At 42.1% G+C, this 20,707-nt stretch overlaps 1 protein-coding gene across 1 annotated transcript in view; it reads right to left on the bottom strand.

Annotated features, from left to right (window-relative positions):
• The window catches only part of C25H11orf80 (chromosome 25 C11orf80 homolog), an 88,541-nt gene that overhangs the window by 1,277 nt on the left and 66,557 nt on the right, over nucleotides 1–20,707 (bottom strand). Inside the window, exons 10-14 of the mRNA XM_052662331.1 lie at nucleotides 19,858–20,004; nucleotides 14,997–15,118; nucleotides 13,228–13,338; nucleotides 11,357–11,455; nucleotides 2,641–2,716 (exon numbers count right to left, since the gene is read on the bottom strand). Of these exons, the coding sequence (XP_052518291.1) occupies nucleotides 2,641–2,716; nucleotides 11,357–11,455; nucleotides 13,228–13,338; nucleotides 14,997–15,118; nucleotides 19,858–20,004 (555 nt within the window). The remainder of the gene's footprint in view (nucleotides 1–2,640; nucleotides 2,717–11,356; nucleotides 11,456–13,227; nucleotides 13,339–14,996; nucleotides 15,119–19,857; nucleotides 20,005–20,707) is intronic.

Raw genomic sequence — 20,707 nt, 5'->3', positions numbered from 1 at the left:
AAGTGAAGGCAGTGAGGATGGAGGAGTCAGAAGTATTCATAAGACTGAATTGACAGGCCTCGGTGGTAGACTGGATGTGAATCATTAGAATGAGGGCCATCTCACATGAATCTCAGGATTCTGATGTGAAAAACTAGATATGTCGACTGTGGTGCTGCTAACCCTGACACAGACTAAAGAAAGAAGAGCTGATCTTGGGTGTGTGTGCAGAGGGCAAGATACCAGGAGAGAGGAAGTTGACCATATGGGCCCAGCCAAGTGAGCAGACAGGTCTCCATCTAAGGCTCAGAAGAGACCTGGACTCGTCATACCAACTGAGGAGTCTCATTCCCAGAGGCAGGGGTCAGCGCCTGGGATGGAAGAGAGCAGTGAGGAAGGGGGTGCGGTGTGAGCACTGTTTGGGGGTGGCCAGAGGAAGCTAGTCGAAGAGAGAAGGTAAGAGATGAGGAGAACCTGGTGCATCACAGCCTCACAGTGCCAAGTGCTGCAGACAGACCAGCGATGATACAGATAAATGCACAATCAATTTGGTAATTAAGAGGCCCTCCCACACAAGAGCCGTGCAGTTCAGAGGCACAGGAAAAGCAGTGCCCTGGATTAGAGAGGGAACGAAAGAGAGACAAACGGAGTGCAGCTTGCTGCTTTGAGAATCCTAATCTCGGTGTGAGGGAGATGATGGGAGGAGTTCAAGATCATGGCGCTGTCCTTCTGAAGATGGACCTCCTGACGGGAAGAACTCAGAAAAAGAGTTGAAGGTGCAGAAGGAATAACTGATGGCACCGAGAAAATGGACGGAGTAATGCCCCCTGGAGGGGTGGGTCCTGTGCTGATAAGGGTCTGGCAGTGGGCGGAGTACAAGTTGGGTGAGTTTATGGAAAAAAAGAGATTAGTAAGTGAAGTAGGAGGCTAAATCAGGAGGTTGGGTAGAGGTTGGGTAGATTTTTAACAGAATGGAGTAGCCACTGAGGAGAAAGCCAGGAAGACTGGGAGGAACTGGCAAACCGAAGGCTCTTCAGGGAATGGACCTGAGGCGTCACACACTGTTGATTTTCTTCAGCATGGCTGCCAACGTGGGACACAGGACTGATGACAACTCGAGGTGCAGCTTTGTAAGGCAGAGCGGCTCAAACACTCTTCTGGGGGGGGGGGGGTCCACCAGATCATAAATATTCAGTAGAGAGAAAGCATGGGCTTTAAGGGCAGTAGGCTGAAATTCAGATCTTCCTCCTGCTAAGTACATCAGTGTTCCCCACCCCAAAGCGTCACTGTGAAAGACTGGTCACTAAAAGCTTAGCATCTCCCTAGGTCCACAGAAGGTGCTGAATAAAATGTTAATTTCTTTCTTCTAAAGAAAGTGAAAGTGTCGCTCAGTCGTGTCCCACTGTGCGACCCCATGGACTGTAGCCCGCCAGGCTCTGTCCGTGGGATTCTCCAGGCAAGAGTACTGGAGTGAGTTGCCATTTCCTCCTCCAGGGGATCTTCCTGACCCAGGGATTGAACCCGGGTCTCCGGAATTGCAGGCAGATTCTTTACCATCTGAGCCACCAGGGAAGCCCTCTTTCTTCTAAGGAAAGTACTTACTCTTTTGTCTTTTCACTGCACAAATACTGAATTGTGTGTGGTAAATACTGAATTGTGTGTGGTGAATACTGAATTGTGTTTGGTGATACACTTCCATTCTTTTAAATCTCCAAATCTAAATTTATACAAGCCTTCACTGCAGGGTTCTTTTCAGGAGGAACAGCCCCCACATTTAAAATATAATTCAGTAGAATGACTCAGAAACACATCTTAGACCTTAGCATAGACACCATGCAGCACATAGCTGTTAGCCTGGAAAGAGTTTCACCAACAAAGCATGATGCTGAAATCAGTTCCCCAGTTCCCTCAAGCCTGGGCACTGTTTTGTCTGACAGTACATCCCCACTGGTCTGGCCTGTTAGCCAGACTAGGCTCCCTGGGTTCGAGTTCTGGCTCTGTCATTTACGAGCTGTGCGAACTCAGGTAGGTTTACTGACATCTCTGGGCCTCAGTTTCCTCATCTGTAAAACGATAATACTAGTACCATAGTATCGTTTTGAGAATTATGAGCATTACTATATATAATACTTTTGGAATTCAGACTAGTGCCTGGCTGTTGCACCATACAGGTTCAGGCACCAGTGGCGATGATTCTTTTCACGCACACACCTGCTGCTTCAGGCCCTGAAGGTGGTTCAAGTGTTGGAGGGAGGGGGTAAAGACAGTAGAATCGCTGCTACGTCACACACTCTCACCTCCCCTATAACGTTCATGGAGGTTGAGGGGGTGTCTGCACGCAGGAGCAGATTCCATAGCCCTAAACAGAGCAGTAACCCAACCAGGGAGAGCCACAGTGTCAATACGAATGACTGAGAAAAGACACAAAACTGAGGGCCTCACCCCATCGTGTGCAGCTATCTGTAACTACACAAACAGAAATTTCTAGAGCTATTGTACCAGCTTTTGGTACAATAGCCGCTGCCCCAGAATACCCTACTTGGAGCCAGCCAGATCCTGGAAGGACACTGCTGTGGTGTAAGGCGCAGTCTGAAATTCTGAAGTCACGGTTTTTACTTCCCAGCTTTGATCCGGGGCTCCCCTGAAAAGCTGAAATCCTACCTGCAAGGAGCTCCAGGCTGCCGTTCTCATGTGCCTTGTCCGTGTTCTGCTCTGCCTCATTTCTCTCTGGGAGCAGCTGCTTAAAAAATGAGAAGTCCTAGGTGAGTTCTGCAGAAGCATGAACAAGCCCCAGTGAGGCCACATGCCCGGTGGCTTTGTGGACCCCCCGGGGCCTTCCTCCCTCACCTGGACCCTCTCTGCCTCCTGGCTCATGAGCCCCCTCCCCAGCTCCCACCCTCAAGGCTTCCTTCTTCCTTCCGAGCTCTTGCAGCTGACTCCAGGCAGTTCCTTCCTCTCTGAGGTCCAGTCACTCATCTACTATCTGCTCTGCTCCTTGGGCTCTGAGATAGGCACTGCATGCCCCTTTCATCATTTTACGTATTTATGTCCATTTTCTACATCTTAAATTCCTTGAAGAGTAAGGAAATGGCACCTCACTCCAGTATTCTTGCCTGGAAAATCCCATGGACGGAGGAGCCTGGTAGGCTACAGTCCATGGGGTTGCAAAGAGTCGGACACGACTGAGCGACCTCACTTTCATCATGTCTGTATCTCTTTTAAAGCTAGCATAGTGCCTTGCACAGGGTAAGTGCTAAACAAATGACTGACTGAGGTCAAACATGGGAAGCCACAGGGCACATTTTATAGTCTCGTATATCCTGCAATCCAGGAGACCTGGGCTCGATTCCTGGGTTGGGAAGATCCCCTGGAGAAGGAACTGGCAACCCACACCAGTATTCTTCCCTAGAGAATCCCCATGGACAGAGGAGGCTGACAGGCTACAGTCCACAGGGTCGCAAGAGTCGGACACGACTGAGCAGCTATACCACCACCACCACCATAGCCTTTCAGAGCCCTGCTGTTTGGTTCAATTTGGACAGAGAAACAAAGGTCAGAACCCAATCCTCTGAGCTATTTGTTTTTCAATACAAGTATATAAAAACAGGTATCCTCTGCATCAAAATTAAAAACTTTTGTGCTTCAAGGGACACTTAAAGGGAAGTGAAAAGTCAGCACACAAGAATGGGAAAAAATATTTGAAGATCATATCTGATAAAGGACTTGTATCCAGAATAAAGAACTCGTAGTTCAACTGTAAAATAACAACCTAATTTAAAAATGGGTTTGACAAAATTTGAATAGACATTTCTCCAGAGAGGTAAATGGCCAATAAGCACATGAAAAGATGCTCAACATCATTGTTCTTTAGGGATATGCAGATCAAAGCCACTATGAGGTACTACTTCATACCCAGTGTGATGGTAGTAGTGGTAATAATAGATAATAACTGTTGATAAGGATGGGGAAAAATTGGAACCGTTATACAGTGCTGGTGGGAAAGTAAAATATGCAGCCAGTTTGGAAAACAGTTTTGAGTTATCATGAAAAAGTGAAAAAAGTGTTAGTCGTTCAGTCGTGTCTTGACTCTTTGCAACTGCATGAACTGTGGCCTGCCAGGCTCCATGGTCCATGGAATTATCTAGGCAAGAATACTGGAGTGGGTAGCCATTTCCTTCTCCAGGGGATCTTCCTGAGCCAGGGATCAAACCCACATCTCCTGCACTGCAGGCAGATTCTTTATTGTCTGAGCCACCAGATTATATCATATGACCCAGCAATTCTCCTCCCAGCTATCTGCTAAACGATTATAAACATATGTCTACACACAAAAAATGTTTACAGCAGCATTAGTCATAATAGCCAAAAGTGGAAATTACATGTTCATCAGCTGATGAATGGATTTTAAAATGTGGTATGGACTATTACTAAAATGAGCAATGGACTATTACTCAACTGTAAAAAGGAATGAAGTACTATTATCTGTTATAACGTGGATGATAAGCCTTGAAAGCATTACACTAAGTGAAAAAAGCCAGACACAAAAATCCACTCATTGTACAATCCCATTTGTACGAAATACCCAGTATAGGCAAACCCATTGAGAGAAAAGTAAATTAGTGGTTGCCAGGGGATAGGAGATAGGAGAACTGAGGCTGACTGCAAATTAGGTACAGTTTGTTTTGTTTTTTTTGGTATGATGGAGATGTGGAATTTAGTGGTGATGGTTGGAAAACACAGTGAATATACTTAAAACCACTGAACCACTGAATTTGTATAAATGGTAAATTTAATAGTATGTGAACTATAATTCAATAAAAATGCAGTCCATCATATATTGTTTACTAAAGCAAGTTTTGATTTTTAAGTAATTATACTCCAAGGAACATAGAAGAGTTAAAGATGCCCTTAAAGCTGTGAAAAAAGAAATAGTATTAGGAAAATTTCCAAACATTTTTTTCCTTCTTTGAAAGAAAGCTTATTCTACTTCACTCCAGCCTAGAAAATCTCATGTAATAGACAAACCTTTACCTTATCTTGAAACTGGTCACACCAAAGAAATATCTAAATTCAGATATAAATCTCAGAGTTCCAGGGGGATCTTGCAAACCCCCATTCATCATCAGTTCCCCAGGTGAGGCAGCCCTCTCCACAGGGTAGACCTCCTTGAATTTAATACTCTATCAGACATTATTCTGACCTACCACCAGGAAATGATACCTTTCCTTAGAAAGTTCTTCCTGCTACTGCTCCTACTTATTCTGGATTTAAGTTTTTAGTCCCCACACTCAAATGTGACAGTTAGCCCAAGATTACTGTCTTGTCTCATGGCCCACTGTCCTCTGTTACAACACTGAGGCTTAAAATCTCCACTCCTGGAGTGACCTTTCCACAAATATCTTCTATAAAACTCTAAATATTCTTTCATTTCTTCCATTTCTCTATAAACTATACAATAGCTGTAGATGGTTTTATTCTATATTACTCAAGAGGTCAGCTATTCTACTTCGCCCGCTTAGAAGTGGAAACTGAGGGACTGGTCCAGAGGTAAAAGAATTGGACCTAGCATCATTGTTCTTGTAGTTTTTAGCTATAGCCACTAGGTGCCACTCGTGTGCCAGTAACAAGCTATCACTAAATGGCCATTATCAGAGGGAGCTCGTAATGATCTTGAGTAAAGAAGTATGGATTCTACTTGATGCCTTTGGTCACTGTTCATCTTCCCAGGCTTGTGACCCAGTCCTATATGGTAAAAATGTTACTAGGCTTCAGATCTAGGAGCCCTCATTATAAATCCTAGACTTGCCATTTACTGACTGTGTGATTCTGGGCAAATTAGAAAAGTTGTCTAACCAGTTTCTTTATCTATAAAACGGGAAAACTACAACCTACCTCATAGGATTTTTGTGGAGACTAAAGTGGAAATCTTGGCACAGATTAGGGATTCAATAAATGATCCCTCCTTCCAAGACCTATCACTACTGTGTAAGACTAGCCATCTGCCAAGTTTATTGGGCTATAAATGGCCCTGAGGCTATGAGCCATCACTACAGCAACACAAAGGGGCAAAGGAGGTCAGATCATCTCCTTTTCAGATCTCGCTGGGTTATCAGAGAGGCCCAAGCAAGAGGACTTCCCAGGCTGGAACACTTTTAGATCCTGCCCATTTCCCAGGCGCCATGATAATGCTACACGCCTTACCCTCGACCTATGCCTAGAAACTTGAAGCTGTGGATGGCTGTAGTGAATTGAGCAGTGGCTCCCCCAAAGATATGTTCAGGTCTTGACCACCAGTACTTGTGAATGTGACTTTATTTGGGAAAAGGGTCTTTGACATAATTAAGGATCTCAAGACAAGATCATTGTGGATTTACAGAGGGCCCCAAGTCCAATGACAGGTGTCCTTATCAGAGAGAAGCAGAGGGATATTTGAGAGACAAAGAGGAACAGCCATATGGAGTTGTGTGACCACAAGTCAAGGAACAGCTGGGGCCACCAGGACTGGAAGGGGTAAGGAAGGATTCTCCCCGTGAGCCAGTGGAGGGAGCGTGGTCCTGCCAACACCTTGTTTCAGACTTCTGGACTCCAGAACTGAGAGATAATAAATTCCTTTTGTTTTTAAGTTCCCAGATTTATGGTAATTTGTTACAATATCCATGGGAAACTGATATAATGGGTAATGGCCTTTATTTGCTCAAGCTGTGGGCAGCAGTTTCCCAAGTTGCAGGGAAAGCAGGAAGAGTGTTTGCAGTGAGCCAGCTGATGCTTTCTCAGGAAGGTGCTTCCTAGCCGGGATGCACAGTGTGGTGAAGGCGGCACTTAAAGGGGCCTCCCTGTTACAAAGCAGAGGAGGACGGGCAAATCCACGAAACACTGTAATTTTTTTACAGCAGCTTTACTGAGATATAACTTGCATACAAATAATAAATTGCATCTTTATAAAATACAATTTGATAAGTTCTGGTGTATGTATTAATACATGTGAAACATCACTATATCAAGATAATGAGCATATCCATCACCCTGAAAAGTTTCTTCTGCCCTTCATAACTCCTCACTCCAACTCCTATACCTCCCATCTGTAAACAACCACTGGTCTGTAACTGGCATTTTATAGAATTGTATATAAATTCAGTGAAGCACTATGTACTCTTGTATTTTCAGGTTTTCTCATTCAGCATGGCTGTTTAGAGATTCATCCAACCTATTGTGTATCACAAGTTCATTCCTTTCATTGCTGAGTAGTATTCCATTGAATGGATATGCCACAGTTTGTATATTCATTTACCTGTTGACACTGGGTTGTTCCCAGTTTGGGGATTACAGATATGGTAGATGTGCCATGAACACTGGTGCAGACATTTCTGTGTGGACATATGCTTTCATTTCTCTTGGGTAAACACCTAGAAGTAGAATGGCTAGGTTGTGTGGTAAGTGTTTATATACCTTTTTAAGAAACTGCCAAACTGTTCTTCAAAGTGGTGGTATCATTTTTCATTCCTACAGTTAGGCTGTAACAGTTCCAGTTCCTGTTCCTGCACATCCTTGCCAGCACCTGGTATGGTTAGTCTTCTTATTCTAAGTACATGTGAAATGTTACTTGATTGTGGATTTCATTTGTACGTCCCTAATGACTAATAATGTTGAGCATATTTCTGTATGTTTATTTGCTGTTGTATATCTTCTTTTGTAAAATGTGTGTTCAAATATTTTGCCAAGTAAACAAATTGGGTTGTTTATTTTCTTACCAGTGAGCTTTGAGAGTTTTAAAATAATCTGAATATGATGGTAAAATTTTTAACTAAAAATTCAACTTCTTTAATAGTATAAAGCTACCAGGTATAGAAGCTATTTCTTCTTGCGTGAACTTTGGTAATATATGTCTTTCAAGGAAATTTCCATTTAATCTAAATTGTCAAATTTAGTGCAATATTCATAATATTCCCTGATAATTCTTTTAATATTTGATGCCACTTCTCTAATTTCTGATATTAGTGGCAATTTGTGTCTTCTCTCTTACTAATCATCTTTCTCAATGAATCACCTTTATGTTTCATTGATTTTTTTCTCTATTGTTTTTCTGTTTTACTGACTTCCACTCTAATCTTTATTATTTCATATTTCTCTTTATGTTTAATTTGCTCTTCTTACTCTAGTTGAAGTTGGAAGCTTCACTGTATGTCATTGTTTTTTATTTGTTTTTAAGGACACTTTTTTTTTCATATTTGATTTTTGGGACACTTTTGTTGGATAAAGAATCCTAGGTTGACAGGTTATTTTTTTTCAGTATTATAACTCCATTTTCTTCTAGCTTATACAGCTTATGATGAGAAACTTGCTGTAAACCTTATCTTTGTAACAAAAGAAGGGTTTTGGTGTTTTGTTCTTGTTGGGGCTTTTCTGGTCTCTGTTTTTAAGATTTTCTTTCTACCACCACTGGTTTTAACCAATTTAATTATGATGTACCTTGGTGTGTTTTTCCTTGTTTCTTGGGCTGGTTTAAGATTCTTGGATCTGTATAATTTATACATTCCATTGAATTTGGAAACATTTCTGCCATTATTTCTTCAAACATGTTTTCTGCCTCTGCTGCTTCTTCAGATTCTCTAACTATACATGGGTTAGGCTTTTCAAAGTTATCCTACACCTCACAGAGGCTTAATGCTCTATTATGCTTATTTTAACCCCTGTGTTCAGTTTCAGTTTCTACTGCCTTATGTTTTTCCCTAAGCAATGTGCCACTGATGCTAGTGGTGGAGTCAGTATAATTTTCACCTTGGAGACATTTGCTTTCACCTTAGAATTTGTTTGGGGCCTTTTTTATACCATTCATGTCTCTAACTAATATGTCCAACCTTTTATCTAGCTTCCTGAACATATGGAATACAATTATAAGAATAACTGGTTTTTTACTAATTTCATCTTGCATGTCAGTTCTGGATCAGTTTTGACTGATCAATCAGCTGAGTTTTCTCTTCATTGTGGGCTGTATTTTCCAGCTTCATAGCATGCTTGTGAATTTTTTTATTAGATTCAAGGCGGTATGAACATTATCTTGCTAGGTGCTGTATATTTTTGTATTCTTATATTCTTTCTTTGAAAATATATTCACTTGGCTGCGTGGGGTCTGCGTGGCGGGACGTGGGGTCTTCCTGCGGCACATGGGCTCTCTCAGCGGTTGTGGCGCGTGGGCTCCGGAGCACATGGGCCTCAGCAGTGGTGGCGCTTGTGCTCTCTAGTGTGGCACAAGCTCTGGAGCACACATGGGCTTGACAGGTGCACCAGGGGGTTATTTGCTCTGTGGCATGAGGGTTCTGAGCTCCCTGACCAGGGATTGAACCCATGTCCCCTGCATGACAAGGCAGATTCTTAACCACTGGACCATCAGGGAAGTCCCCCTTATAAATATTTTTGAACTTTTCTCTGAAATGCCACTGAATTAGTTGGAAATCACTTGATCCTTTTAGGTCTTGCTTCTGCTTTTGAGCTTTGTTAAGCAGAACCAAGGAGTGTTTATTGTAGATGTATTCTTTCCATTTCTGAGGCAAGACTATTGGCATTTTCAGTTTAGTTCAGTTCAGTCGCTCAGTCGTGTCCAACTCTTTGCGACCCCATGAATTGCAGCACACCAGGCCTCCCTGTCCATCACCATCTCCTGGAGTTCACTCAGACTCACGTCCATCAAGTCCGTGATGCCATCCAGCCATCTCATCCTCGGTCGTCCCCTTCTCCTCCTGCCCCCAATCCCTCCCAGCATCAGAGTCTTTTCCAATGAGTCAACTCTTCGCATGAGGTGGCCAAAGTACTGGAGTTTCAGCTTCAGCATCATTCCTTCCAAAGAAATCCCAGGGTTGATCTCCTTCAGAATGGACTGGTTGGATCTCCTTGCAGTCCAAGGGACTCTCAAGAGTCTTGCTTCAGTTGTGTCCAACTCTTTGTGACCCATGGATTGTAGCCTGCTAGGCTCCTCTGTCCATAGGATTTCCCAGACAAGAATACTGGAGTGGGTTGCCACGCCCTTCTCCAGGGGACTTTCCCGCCCAGCAATCTCCTGGGAGAGAACCCACATCTTCTGTGTCTCCTGTGCTGCAGGCAGTTTTCTTTACCACTGAGCCACCAGGGAAGCCCACGATCTTACCTGGTGCTCCATAAATTATAAGACTTTCCTCTCTGGTTCATGGGAATAAGCACTATTCCTAGCCCTGTGTAAGCTTTGCTTATTGTTCCCTTTCATCCTTCTGAGTGGTTCTTTACCTGGACAGTTTTTTCACATGAATGAACTGATCAGTATTCAACTGAATACTAAAGACAGGAACCTCAGTGAGCTCTCTCTTCTCTGCTATTCTGCCCTGAAAACTTGAGCTGCATTGGCATCCCTGGATTCCCAGCTTCATATACTCAATTCAGGGAGACCACTGGGCTCTGCCTGGATTCCCTCTCCCTGTTCCACGGCCTCTGTACTTTCTCTAGGTGGTGTGTGAGGGCAATCATAAAGCTCAATTCATTTGCTTTCCGTCTCTCAAGAATGACTATCCCATCCATTTTCTGAGGTCCAATGTCTTCAGAACCATTGTTTCATATGTTTTACTTTTTGTTATTGTCCAGATTTTTGGTTGTTTCAGGCAAGAGGGTAAATCTGGTCCCTGTTACTCTATCTTGGCCAAACGCCACAGCATAATAACTTCCCCCTGAATCTCTTTTATTTACTCATCTTATACTTCAATTCCAAAAAAGTCAATACTGCTGATTATTGCCAAGAAAGTCAGAAAGGTATGCTTCAGCTTGAACACTATTACTACCTACACCGAGAATCAGGAAACATATAAAATATCCCAAATATGATTTCTCTTCACTCATTAGAGGAGCCGGTAACTATCTGACCCCCATGAGGGCAGAGACGCTAACTAATATAATTCTATATCTCTGGTATCCAAAAAGGTGAACAGATAAAAGTATGTTTTTTATTTGGCAAAACTAAACATAAGAATTCCATCATATCATCATCATCATCAAAGTAGCTATGTGCTAGCAGTTCACATAATTCTCTTATTCAGACCTTACAGCAGTCATTCTGGGTATGCATCCTTTTCATTTTACTGCTACAGAAGCTGAGAGTTGGAATAAATAGCTTCTATAATAATACCATGCAACTAGGCAGTGGCAGAAATGGAATTCAAGTGACATTGCTAATCATGCTCTTTACCTCTATGTAATACTACATTCTATGAAGTTTTTCTAAACCACAGACTACCCTGCTGAACGGCTACCCTCAGACTGTGCAGTCTAAAGCAGTATACCTAACCCCTGTGTATTCAGGTTTCTCATATATCAATATGGGAGATTTTCACCAAAGTACTGGTTATTACTTTACACTTACCTGCTTCACCTCATGTGAGCAGTGGTAAAGAAATCGGTGCTGGGTGACCTCCTGAAATGATTTATGCAGCTTGGTCCCAAATTCCTGTGTGTCAGCTGCCTAAAAAGGGCCAGAGATAGAACATGCTGAGTTCCAGGACTGGCAACCAAAGGGTGAGTACCCACAGGAAGTTTATATGGGGAGAGGATGAGACAGATAGAAAGGCAAACCAATGATATCCTTCATGTTTGTATTAGAAGTTTCCCTAGTTCCAATGGACACAGGGTAAGCAGAAGGAAGGTCGGGGATACTTGACATGAGACAGGCAGTTATGGGTCCTATATATCTTCTAGATTCTGTTACCTAAGTGAGATCGATCACACAAGGTCTTTGTTCTTCTATCTCTATAGGAGATTATATATCCCAGAGAGCCATCTGTCTGTGAAGAGGTTACATAAACTGCTTTCCTCTAAAACAAGTTCCAAGAGAGCAAAGGTGTCTACTGAACAACTAAGGCTGTTACAGGAACTTTTTCCCCCCAGATAAATCTTTCAGGGAGGAAAGAACAGTAATATAGTTTGCATCTATAAGGAATGCGTAACAGCCTCAACTTTAGTATAGAATTGTAGGATATCAGAGGGGACCTGAGTAGGACCTGAGTAGTCTCCTAATACAACACACTGTTACAGATGAGAAAACTAAAATTCAAACAGGAGAGGTGACCTACCTAAGATCTCACAGCCAGTTAGTATGAAAGTCAGGGCTAACTTTAGGATCGCCAGTATAGTGTCCTTCTCAATACCTTGTGCTACCCACATGACCCAGAAAGGTGAAGCTGTGAGAAGATGCACTAGATTATTAAGGTGTTATACATTTTGACCCATTAACTCCATTTATAGAATTTTTTTCTAGGAAATGATTCAAAAGAAGCAAGATATCACATACAGGTATTAACTGAACTACTTATTGGCAGAAAGAATGTAAACAGCTTAAATATCTGTCAGTAGGGGAATGGTTTATTAAATTATATTAAACCAACACAGTGGAATATTGGTTAACCAGTATTTTAAGACTGTTGAAACAAGGGAAAAGGTCAAATTATATATTAATATAGAATACTTTGGCTATAATTAGATAATATATATGAGATAAATATGCAAAAATTAAGTGATGAAGTTTATTAATTATTTAAAATTTTGTGTATATTACACTATTTCCTCAAGAGAAAAGTACATCAAATGAAGCAACTGACATGGAATGAATGTGTTACCCCACTGATACCAGTTGGTCAACACACATTGGAAGGGAGGAAGGGAGGGAAGAAACCAACATTTATTAAAGGATCTACCATGTGTTACACATTCACATTTAGCCCTCAACTTCATAATGGCCCTGTGACATACTACTGTTTTTTCTAATTTGTAGATGAACCACAGAAAAGCTCAGTACAGGCCTAAGTCCACATAGCTAATAAGTAAATGAGTCAAGATCTGAACTCAGGCCTCTGATTCCAGACCTTATTACACTATTCCAAACTGCCAAACATATGTATGCTTATGGCTGCTCAGTTATTTCCAGTGTAGTCTGTCACCATGATGTAACAGAACACTCTTCAGTAAGAAACTGGGACTCGTGACCTAATCCTAGCTCTGCTTGTAACTATCTGTATGACCTAAAGGAAACAGAAAGCCTAAATAACTTGTTTTCTCATTTATAAAATAGTACATACATCACTGTCTATCCAATGAACACATCATAAAACACTTACTTAGGTAGAATCATAGTAGGATCAAATTAAATAATGTTTCTAAGAGCACTGCACGTATTACTAAGAGAGGCAGCAGAATGTCATTAAAACGCCACACCTTTAAGCATCTCCAATCCTTACCAACCTGAAGCGTCTGAAGGCAGGTCTTTCGGAAGCTGCTGTTTGTGCTTCCAGTCATAACACTCACGATGGACTCCACAGCCACTGACAGTGAGGCTTGTAGTTTCTGATGAGCCTAGGTAACGAAACAAGGCAGAGGGAGACCATATAGTTTGTAACAATCCCAAACTGCTGGTTCAGCGAATCCTAAAGGGACCAAATATCTGAGTCAGAGCAGGATTTCAACAATGCCTCCCCTTCCACCAACAATACTTACTGAGATCATGACATATAAAGGACATTTAAGGAATTTAAATACATTAAAAATGTTTTCTCCTTTCACAGAGGTGACTTACTGACACAGATGCATTCAGAAAAGACAAGCAGTAAGACACTGGGCAATGAAGCAGATATACTTACCATTAAAAACAGAACGCTTCAAGCTTTACTCTTTTAGTGTGGTTATTTTTTGCTTGAAAAGGAGGCCATATTAAGTAATAAATGTGTTACCAAAAGTATACAAGATGGAGGAATTCAGAAAGCCAGATATGAAGACAAAGTGCTGCTATAAAGGATTAGCAAATGGAGGGAGAATTTAAGATGCACTGAACAGTAGCTCTAGAAGCATGTGTGAGAAGGGGAAATACATAGATAAGAGAGAGGTGCATTGATAGAAACTTCTATGTATAGAATAGATAAATAAAGAGGTCCTACTATATAATCTAGAGAACTATATTTAATATCCTGTGATAAACAATAATGGAATAGAATTTTTCTTTAAAAAAGCATGTATATGTATGTATAACTGAATCATTCTGCTGTACAGCAGTAATTAATACAACCTTATAAATTAACTATACTTCAATTAAGAAAATTCAGGCTAAGTGCATGCATGTGCTATCAATTTGTCTAGAACTTATGGTCAGAATAATAAAGCACTTTGGTATGTGAAAGAGAGGAGGCATTGATGGCACTATAAATTAATATACAATGATAGTTCCATGTGTAGAACTACCTAGAATAAATATTCTGGGGCTTCCCTGGTAGTTCAGACAGTAATGCATGAGACTTGGGTTCAGTCCCTGAGTTGAGAGGATCCCCTGGAGAAGGAAATGGCAACTCACTCCAGTATTCTTGCCTGGAGAATTCCATGGACAGAGGAGCCTGGCAGGCAATAGTCCCAGGGGTCACAAAGAGTTAGACATGACTGAGTGACTTTCACTTCACTATGGTTAGAATAATAAAGCACTTCAGTGTGTGAGAGAAAGAAGACATTAATGGCACTGTAAGTTAATATACAAAGATAGTTCATTGTGTAAATCTCCCTAGAATTAATATAGAGTCCTGAGTTCAGTGTGTACTGTTCCTCTTTTATAAATGTTTTCCTGTCCCCTGGTATATAGGAGTGGTAAAACCAACTGACGGGCAAGCAGAACCAAGCCCATTCTGCTTGTGAAAAAACACAATGACAGTCAGTCACATGTTCCAAAAAGAAAATGAAACTTGCTCTCAAAAAAAAAGAAAGGTTTATTATCAGTTATTTTCCCCATCTATTATTTTGCCCTTCTTTACTCAAACTCACCTACAAGGAGGTAAGACTAAGCAAGTGGTTACAGTGATCCGTCTAAGCTAAAGCCTGAGTTCCAAGGCTAGAGGCAGTTTATAAGATCCGCCCAGGTGATGAAAGAGAAGAGGAAGAAGCATTAAGCGAGGAAGGGCTCTCAGCCCCCACCTGCCAGATACCCTGTCTTTCTCTGAGAGAGAGGAGGGGAAAGGGAGCTGTGAATCTCTTACCTTGACAGCCTGGCGATGCTGCTCCAAGGCCCGGGCCACAGCGGCCTGGATGCACCCTTGCACCACGCTGTGGCTCTCCCTGAGGATGGCCCGGAGATGAGCTGAGAACAAAGTGTGGACTCCTGAGGAGAGGGAGAATGTTGGTAACCTTGAGTGAGAATGACCACTTCAAGACTGCTGTTCATGTGCTCTGAGTCAGGGCTGAGGATGGGAAAGAGGCCTCTTGACAAAAGAGGCCACTTCCACCCATCCACAAATAATTGCTTTTTTAGACAAAAAAAAACCCCCACAACTTACAAACCTACCCAGTTTCCACTTACAAAGGACAGAAAGCTCACTAAAAGTGCAGAATATTATGTTTGAAGAATCAGATGAAGGATCCTCTTTAATTCACATCAGAAACAGAAATATACACAACAGTACTCTAAACAGTGATACCAGTGACTCCAAAAGGAAAGGAAACGCCTCCTGGAGAGTATGTCTAACTCTATTTAGAGTGTCACTGCTGGTGAGCACGACTGTTACTGTCAGGGTATCAAAGATGCCTTAGAACTGCTGGTATAGTCTTTTTACTTATTTATTTTTATCTGTTTGGAGCTGCACTGGGTCATCACTGATGCGCTGGTTTTTCTCTAGTTGTGGTGCGTGGGGACTACTCTTCGGTGCGGTGCACCGGCTCTAGGCACAGGCTTCAGCGGTTGCAGCACGTGGGCTCAGCAGTTGTGGCTCCCAGGCTCCTTGGCACAGGCTCAGTAGTCGTGGTGCACGGGCTCAGAGGCTCCACAGCAAGTGGGATCCTCCCCAACCAGGGATCAAACCTGTGTCCCCTGCATTGGCAGGCAATTTTTAACCACTGGACCACCAGGGAAGTTCTGGTATAGTCTTTTCAAATGGGGGATTATCTCTGATAAAGTAACCACAGGCACCACTGCTCAGCATCCTTCAGAAAAGCTAACACGTGAGATTGATGGGAAAACACATCATTAAACAATACGTTAGCACTGATGATCCTAATACAACCAATAGAGGAAGACAAATTTACTTTTCAGGGTACCTGGAGAAAATGCTTCTTAATCTTTCTTTTTTGGTGCTTTTCTACTCTCTGGATGGTCTGTTCAAAGGTAAGGCTGGCATGCTTTTCTCAGGGCTGTATTTAAAATGGAAGTCAGAAGAGACATTTTCTACCACAAGGCATCATGATGCTTTCCTGGAGGGGAAGGTAATATGTGCTCTGCTCAAAAGGGGTCCGGAACTGGAGTCAACATAGATTCCACGGTCGATTCTACTACCAACTAATAGTGACCACGTCACTTCAAACGTTTCTCATTTTATTGCAGAAAGTGGCTTTTACCACTTGCTATCATGGGTATTCTGTGCAGATAAACTGGGATAATACATAGGAAGTGTTTTGGGATGTACATTGCAATACTCAGAAAATATCACTATTGCTATGACAATATCATTTGGATTACTATTTTCTATAGTTTGGTCCTAAGAATAGCCTTAAAAGAAATCAGTTAGATCTCCTTTGAAAGCAGTCATTTAATTGAAAAGCTATAGTTTCATTCCTAAAACTGCTTATACCACCAGATGCTTTTAAAACTGTGGCAAAATAATGAGTTAATCATAGAAAAGTTACCATGACAAGGTAGGCAGAAGGCCAATTCAGTGATTTTTTTTTAAGACACATGGAAACAGACTGTAGTTCTGCACAATCTGTTTCCTAAAAGGAGCTCTGGAGAAAGCTTTCAAGGATATGAAAAAGAAGAGGGGAAAAAGAAAATAAAATCACTACATAATCTATAAAATTACTACATGTGTCTATATCTACCTACCCTTATAGTGCATCTTCTTCAAAAGCTAGTCCTAAACTCTCAGGTGTCTAAGGAAATTTTATTTATTTTAAAAAATTTATTTATCTTTTGCTGCACCTCACGGCATGCAGAACTTCCCTGGCCAGGGACTAAACCCCAACCTGCTGCAGTGGAAGCACAGAATCTGAACCACTGGACCACCAGGGAAGCCCCAGAAATTTTAAGATAATAACTCTCTGCTTACTGATGCAGTGATGAATTTCAATTTAATCTAATAGTACAACTACCTGAAATGCTGCAGGCCTTCAGAGTCAAACTAAACAGGTGTGCAAACTAGTACAGTTCTAGAAGAATGATAAGTAACCCTGGTTTCTGAGGAAGTATGTGTAATAGGATTCAGAATGGGGTACCAGACTTTATGTCATCCTAGGGAAGACTGACGGAGAAGGCAATGGCACCCCACTCCAGTACTCCTGCCTGGAGAATCCCATGGACGGAGGAGCCTGGTGGGCTGCAGTCCATGGGGTCGCTGAGGGTTGGACACGACTGAGTGACTTCACTTTCACTTTTCACTTTCATGCACTGGAGAAGGAAATGGCACCCAACTCCAGTACTCCTGCCTGGAGAATCCCAGGGACGGGGGAGCCTGGTGGGCTGCCGTCTATGGGGTCACACAGAGTCAGACACGACTGAAGTGACTTAGCAGCAGCAGCAGGGAAGACTGAACATAGCAGACCTAAAAAAAAAAAAGCCTAAAAATACTAGATCTTACACCTGAAGAGGGTCTTTAGACTTGGAAGGGCTTTGATAGCATCTCATCCAACAATCTCATGTTAAATATATGAAAAGGAAGGATCAGATAATTCATGTGACTTGCTTCCCAAATGTCACTAAGGAATTTGATAGCAGAACTAAAAATTAACCCCAGGTCTCTTGATTGTATCCTGAAGTCCTTTCCACCATACTAAGCTACTTCTTTTAAGAGCCTCTGTCCAGGTGAGCAGAAGCAGGTAACAAAGAGCCCTAGGCATTTTCACGTTTGACCTCCTAGTTGGAAGCCTCACAGATTGTCTCTCTTCTACGTTCCCATTCCAGCATCTTAATGAATGGAACAGTGGGGCACCAGGGAACACCAGCTCTTCAAAGAGCTGCAAGCCAGAGCCCAGGAAAGCAGTGCTTCTCTCCTAAAGAATATCACATGGTGGGGAAAAGTAGGAGAGGCATGGAAGCTTGGCAGCAGGAAGAATCCCACAAGTTCAACAAATAACTGGCACAGTCGATGTCAGCTCTTTTGATCTGAGGTTGTAAGCTGTCTCATTTCTCTTATGACTCAGTGGGAACAGGGCCACACCAAACAGCACTGGAATGCCTAGAGAGTAAAGTCTCAAGAAAAAACATTGGCCCACAAAGGAAGAATAACACAGAAACATGTCAGGAGCCCCAAAAGGGAGGTTTGTGAACATTTCCCCAGACATTTAGAAGTTCCACTTCTTGGTACTTCCTTCAGAGTTTCAGAGGGCACTGAGAAACACTTAAATTTATATCTCAGACTTTATTGGATTAAAATGCATAAGCCACTCTTATTTGCTCAGTCACTAAGTCATGTCCGACTTTGCAACCCCATGGACTACAGCATGCCAGGTTTCTGTCCTTCACTATCTCCCAGAGTTTGCTCAAACTCATGTCCACTGAGTTACTGATGCCATCCAATCATCTCACACTCTGTCGTCCCCTTCGCCTCCTGCCGTCAATCTTTCCCAGCATCAGGGTCTTTTCCAATGAGCTGGCTCTTCACATCAGGTGGCCAAAGTATTGGAGCTTCAGCTTCAGCATCAGTCGTTCCAATGAGTATTCAGGGTTGATTTCCTTTAGGATTGACTGGTTTGATTTCCTTGCAGCCCAAGGGACTCTCAAGAGCCTTCTCCAGCATCACAATTCAAAAGCATCAACTCTTACATTCAGTGGTTTTCAAATTGTACCATGTTTAGGAATCACCTGAGAATTTTGTTAAAAAAGCATATTCCTGAGCCATACAGATGTTTACATTAGCAAAACTGAGTAAACCCTTGCCCAGGAAGCTGCACATTTTCAAATACTCCAGGTGATTCTGATGATGCACGTGTTTCATGGAGCACAAAACAGGATGTAAATCACAGCTTTAATAGAGAGAACCTTCTGATAGCAGGTTATTACCTATCTGTTAGATAAATGCCAAAGGCAACTGTATGCCTGAACAAGGACTCTTTGTCCTGTTCCAGAAGTTGATGTGGCAATCCCACAAAGCCATTCATACCAATGCACTCCCATACCTCCTTGTGCTGAATTTGAGATGTTGCCTTAACGCCAAGTAAGACTGATAGCTTTTCTTGATTGTACTTGGAAAAGCAGGAGGATGGTGAATAGTACTCCAACCTGAGAAGCTTTAAAAACATACTGATACCTGAGGCCCACTTCAGTCCAAGGAAATCCAATCTCTAGGGATGAGGTGTTGGCATTTTTTAGAAGCTCCTCAGGTAATACATTGTGCAGCTGAGGTTGAGCACTACCCATCTAAGGTAATATACTCTGTAGGGACCAACAGGAAGTGTCTGCTGATTTCTGGTCAACCAAATCTGGGACTGTCACCATCTAAGTGACACTTCAAGATGCAGATCTTCCTCACAGAGCATATCATTTATTTAAGCAAGGTTTGCACTGAGATGTGTTATTCTACAGAATCACATCTATTCAGATTTATGCTTCATGTAAAGTCTCCTTTCTTTTAAAAATACTTCTTTAAATTTATTTGGCTGCACCAGGTCTTAGCTGCAGCACATGGGATCTTTGATCTTTGCTGTGGGATCTTTAGTCATAGCATGTGAACTCTTAATTGACACATGTGGGATCTAGTTCCCCAACCAGGGATTGAAACTCGGTGATTTCATTGGAGAGTTTAGGAGCATCGAGTCTTAGCCACCGGACCACCAGGGAAGTCCCCAAGTCTCTTTTCTTTATTCTCTTAACATTTAAGCACATCCAAGCTGGCAGCCCCATTCTTCTATACCTACCCCAAAGTTCCGTTTTCTGGCCTGGAAATCCTCTGTGGAAATCCACAAAGAGAAAAAGCAGCACAGTTTGTCCCTGGGGGCCCATATTCTGAGACTGATCTCCCTCACCGGATTCCACCTGATAACTCACATCTGGAAGCACCGAACCTAGAGGATGAGATATTACAGAATATCCTAAGATAGGTAAAGCCCTCAAAAAGCTAAGTGAATAAACAACCTATGCTTCAAAGAGGGACCTGAGATAGATCTAAATTTGAACACTCCCTTCTCCTCCTCAATCTGTTTCTCTACCCACATGATGGAAGCAAATAATAGTGACTCACAGGAAGAACATCAAAATAACAACTGGGTGTGTAAAATGCAAATCAAACAGCATTCCTTAGAATTTACTGAGAAGCATTAAACAATAAATTCATTCATTCCTCAAGTTACTTTCTAAGGTAGATATCAGCAGTAAGAGGCTAGTAAGATGTGGGTATCACTAGTAAAAGAGTAATGGTCACAATAAGAGCTAAATTGTATTGAATGCTGACTACATGCCATGTACCACATGAAATTGAACTATCTCAACATTTAGATTTCACCACACAATGGTATGGGACCTAGTCTTAGGTTCTTTTACGGACAAGAAAAGAGGCACAGATAGGTTAAATACATTGCCCGATATGAGACAGTAGGTGATGGAACTGTTTAGATTAATCCCAAAATCTGTGCTCTTAACCACAATGCTTTGTTCATAGTGATGCTTTCTAAGACCCACTTGACTTCACATTCCAGGATGTCTGGCTCTAGATGAGTGATCACACCATCATGATTATCCAGGTCCTGAAGATCTTTTTTGTACAGTTCT

The sequence above is a fragment of the Budorcas taxicolor genome, chromosome 25 (assembly GCF_023091745.1).
Source record: "Budorcas taxicolor isolate Tak-1 chromosome 25, Takin1.1, whole genome shotgun sequence".
In the NCBI taxonomy this organism is placed as follows: domain Eukaryota; kingdom Metazoa; phylum Chordata; class Mammalia; order Artiodactyla; family Bovidae; genus Budorcas; species Budorcas taxicolor.
Note: the sequence above shows the minus strand (reverse complement) of the source record. Positions and strands in the feature narration are given on the sequence as shown.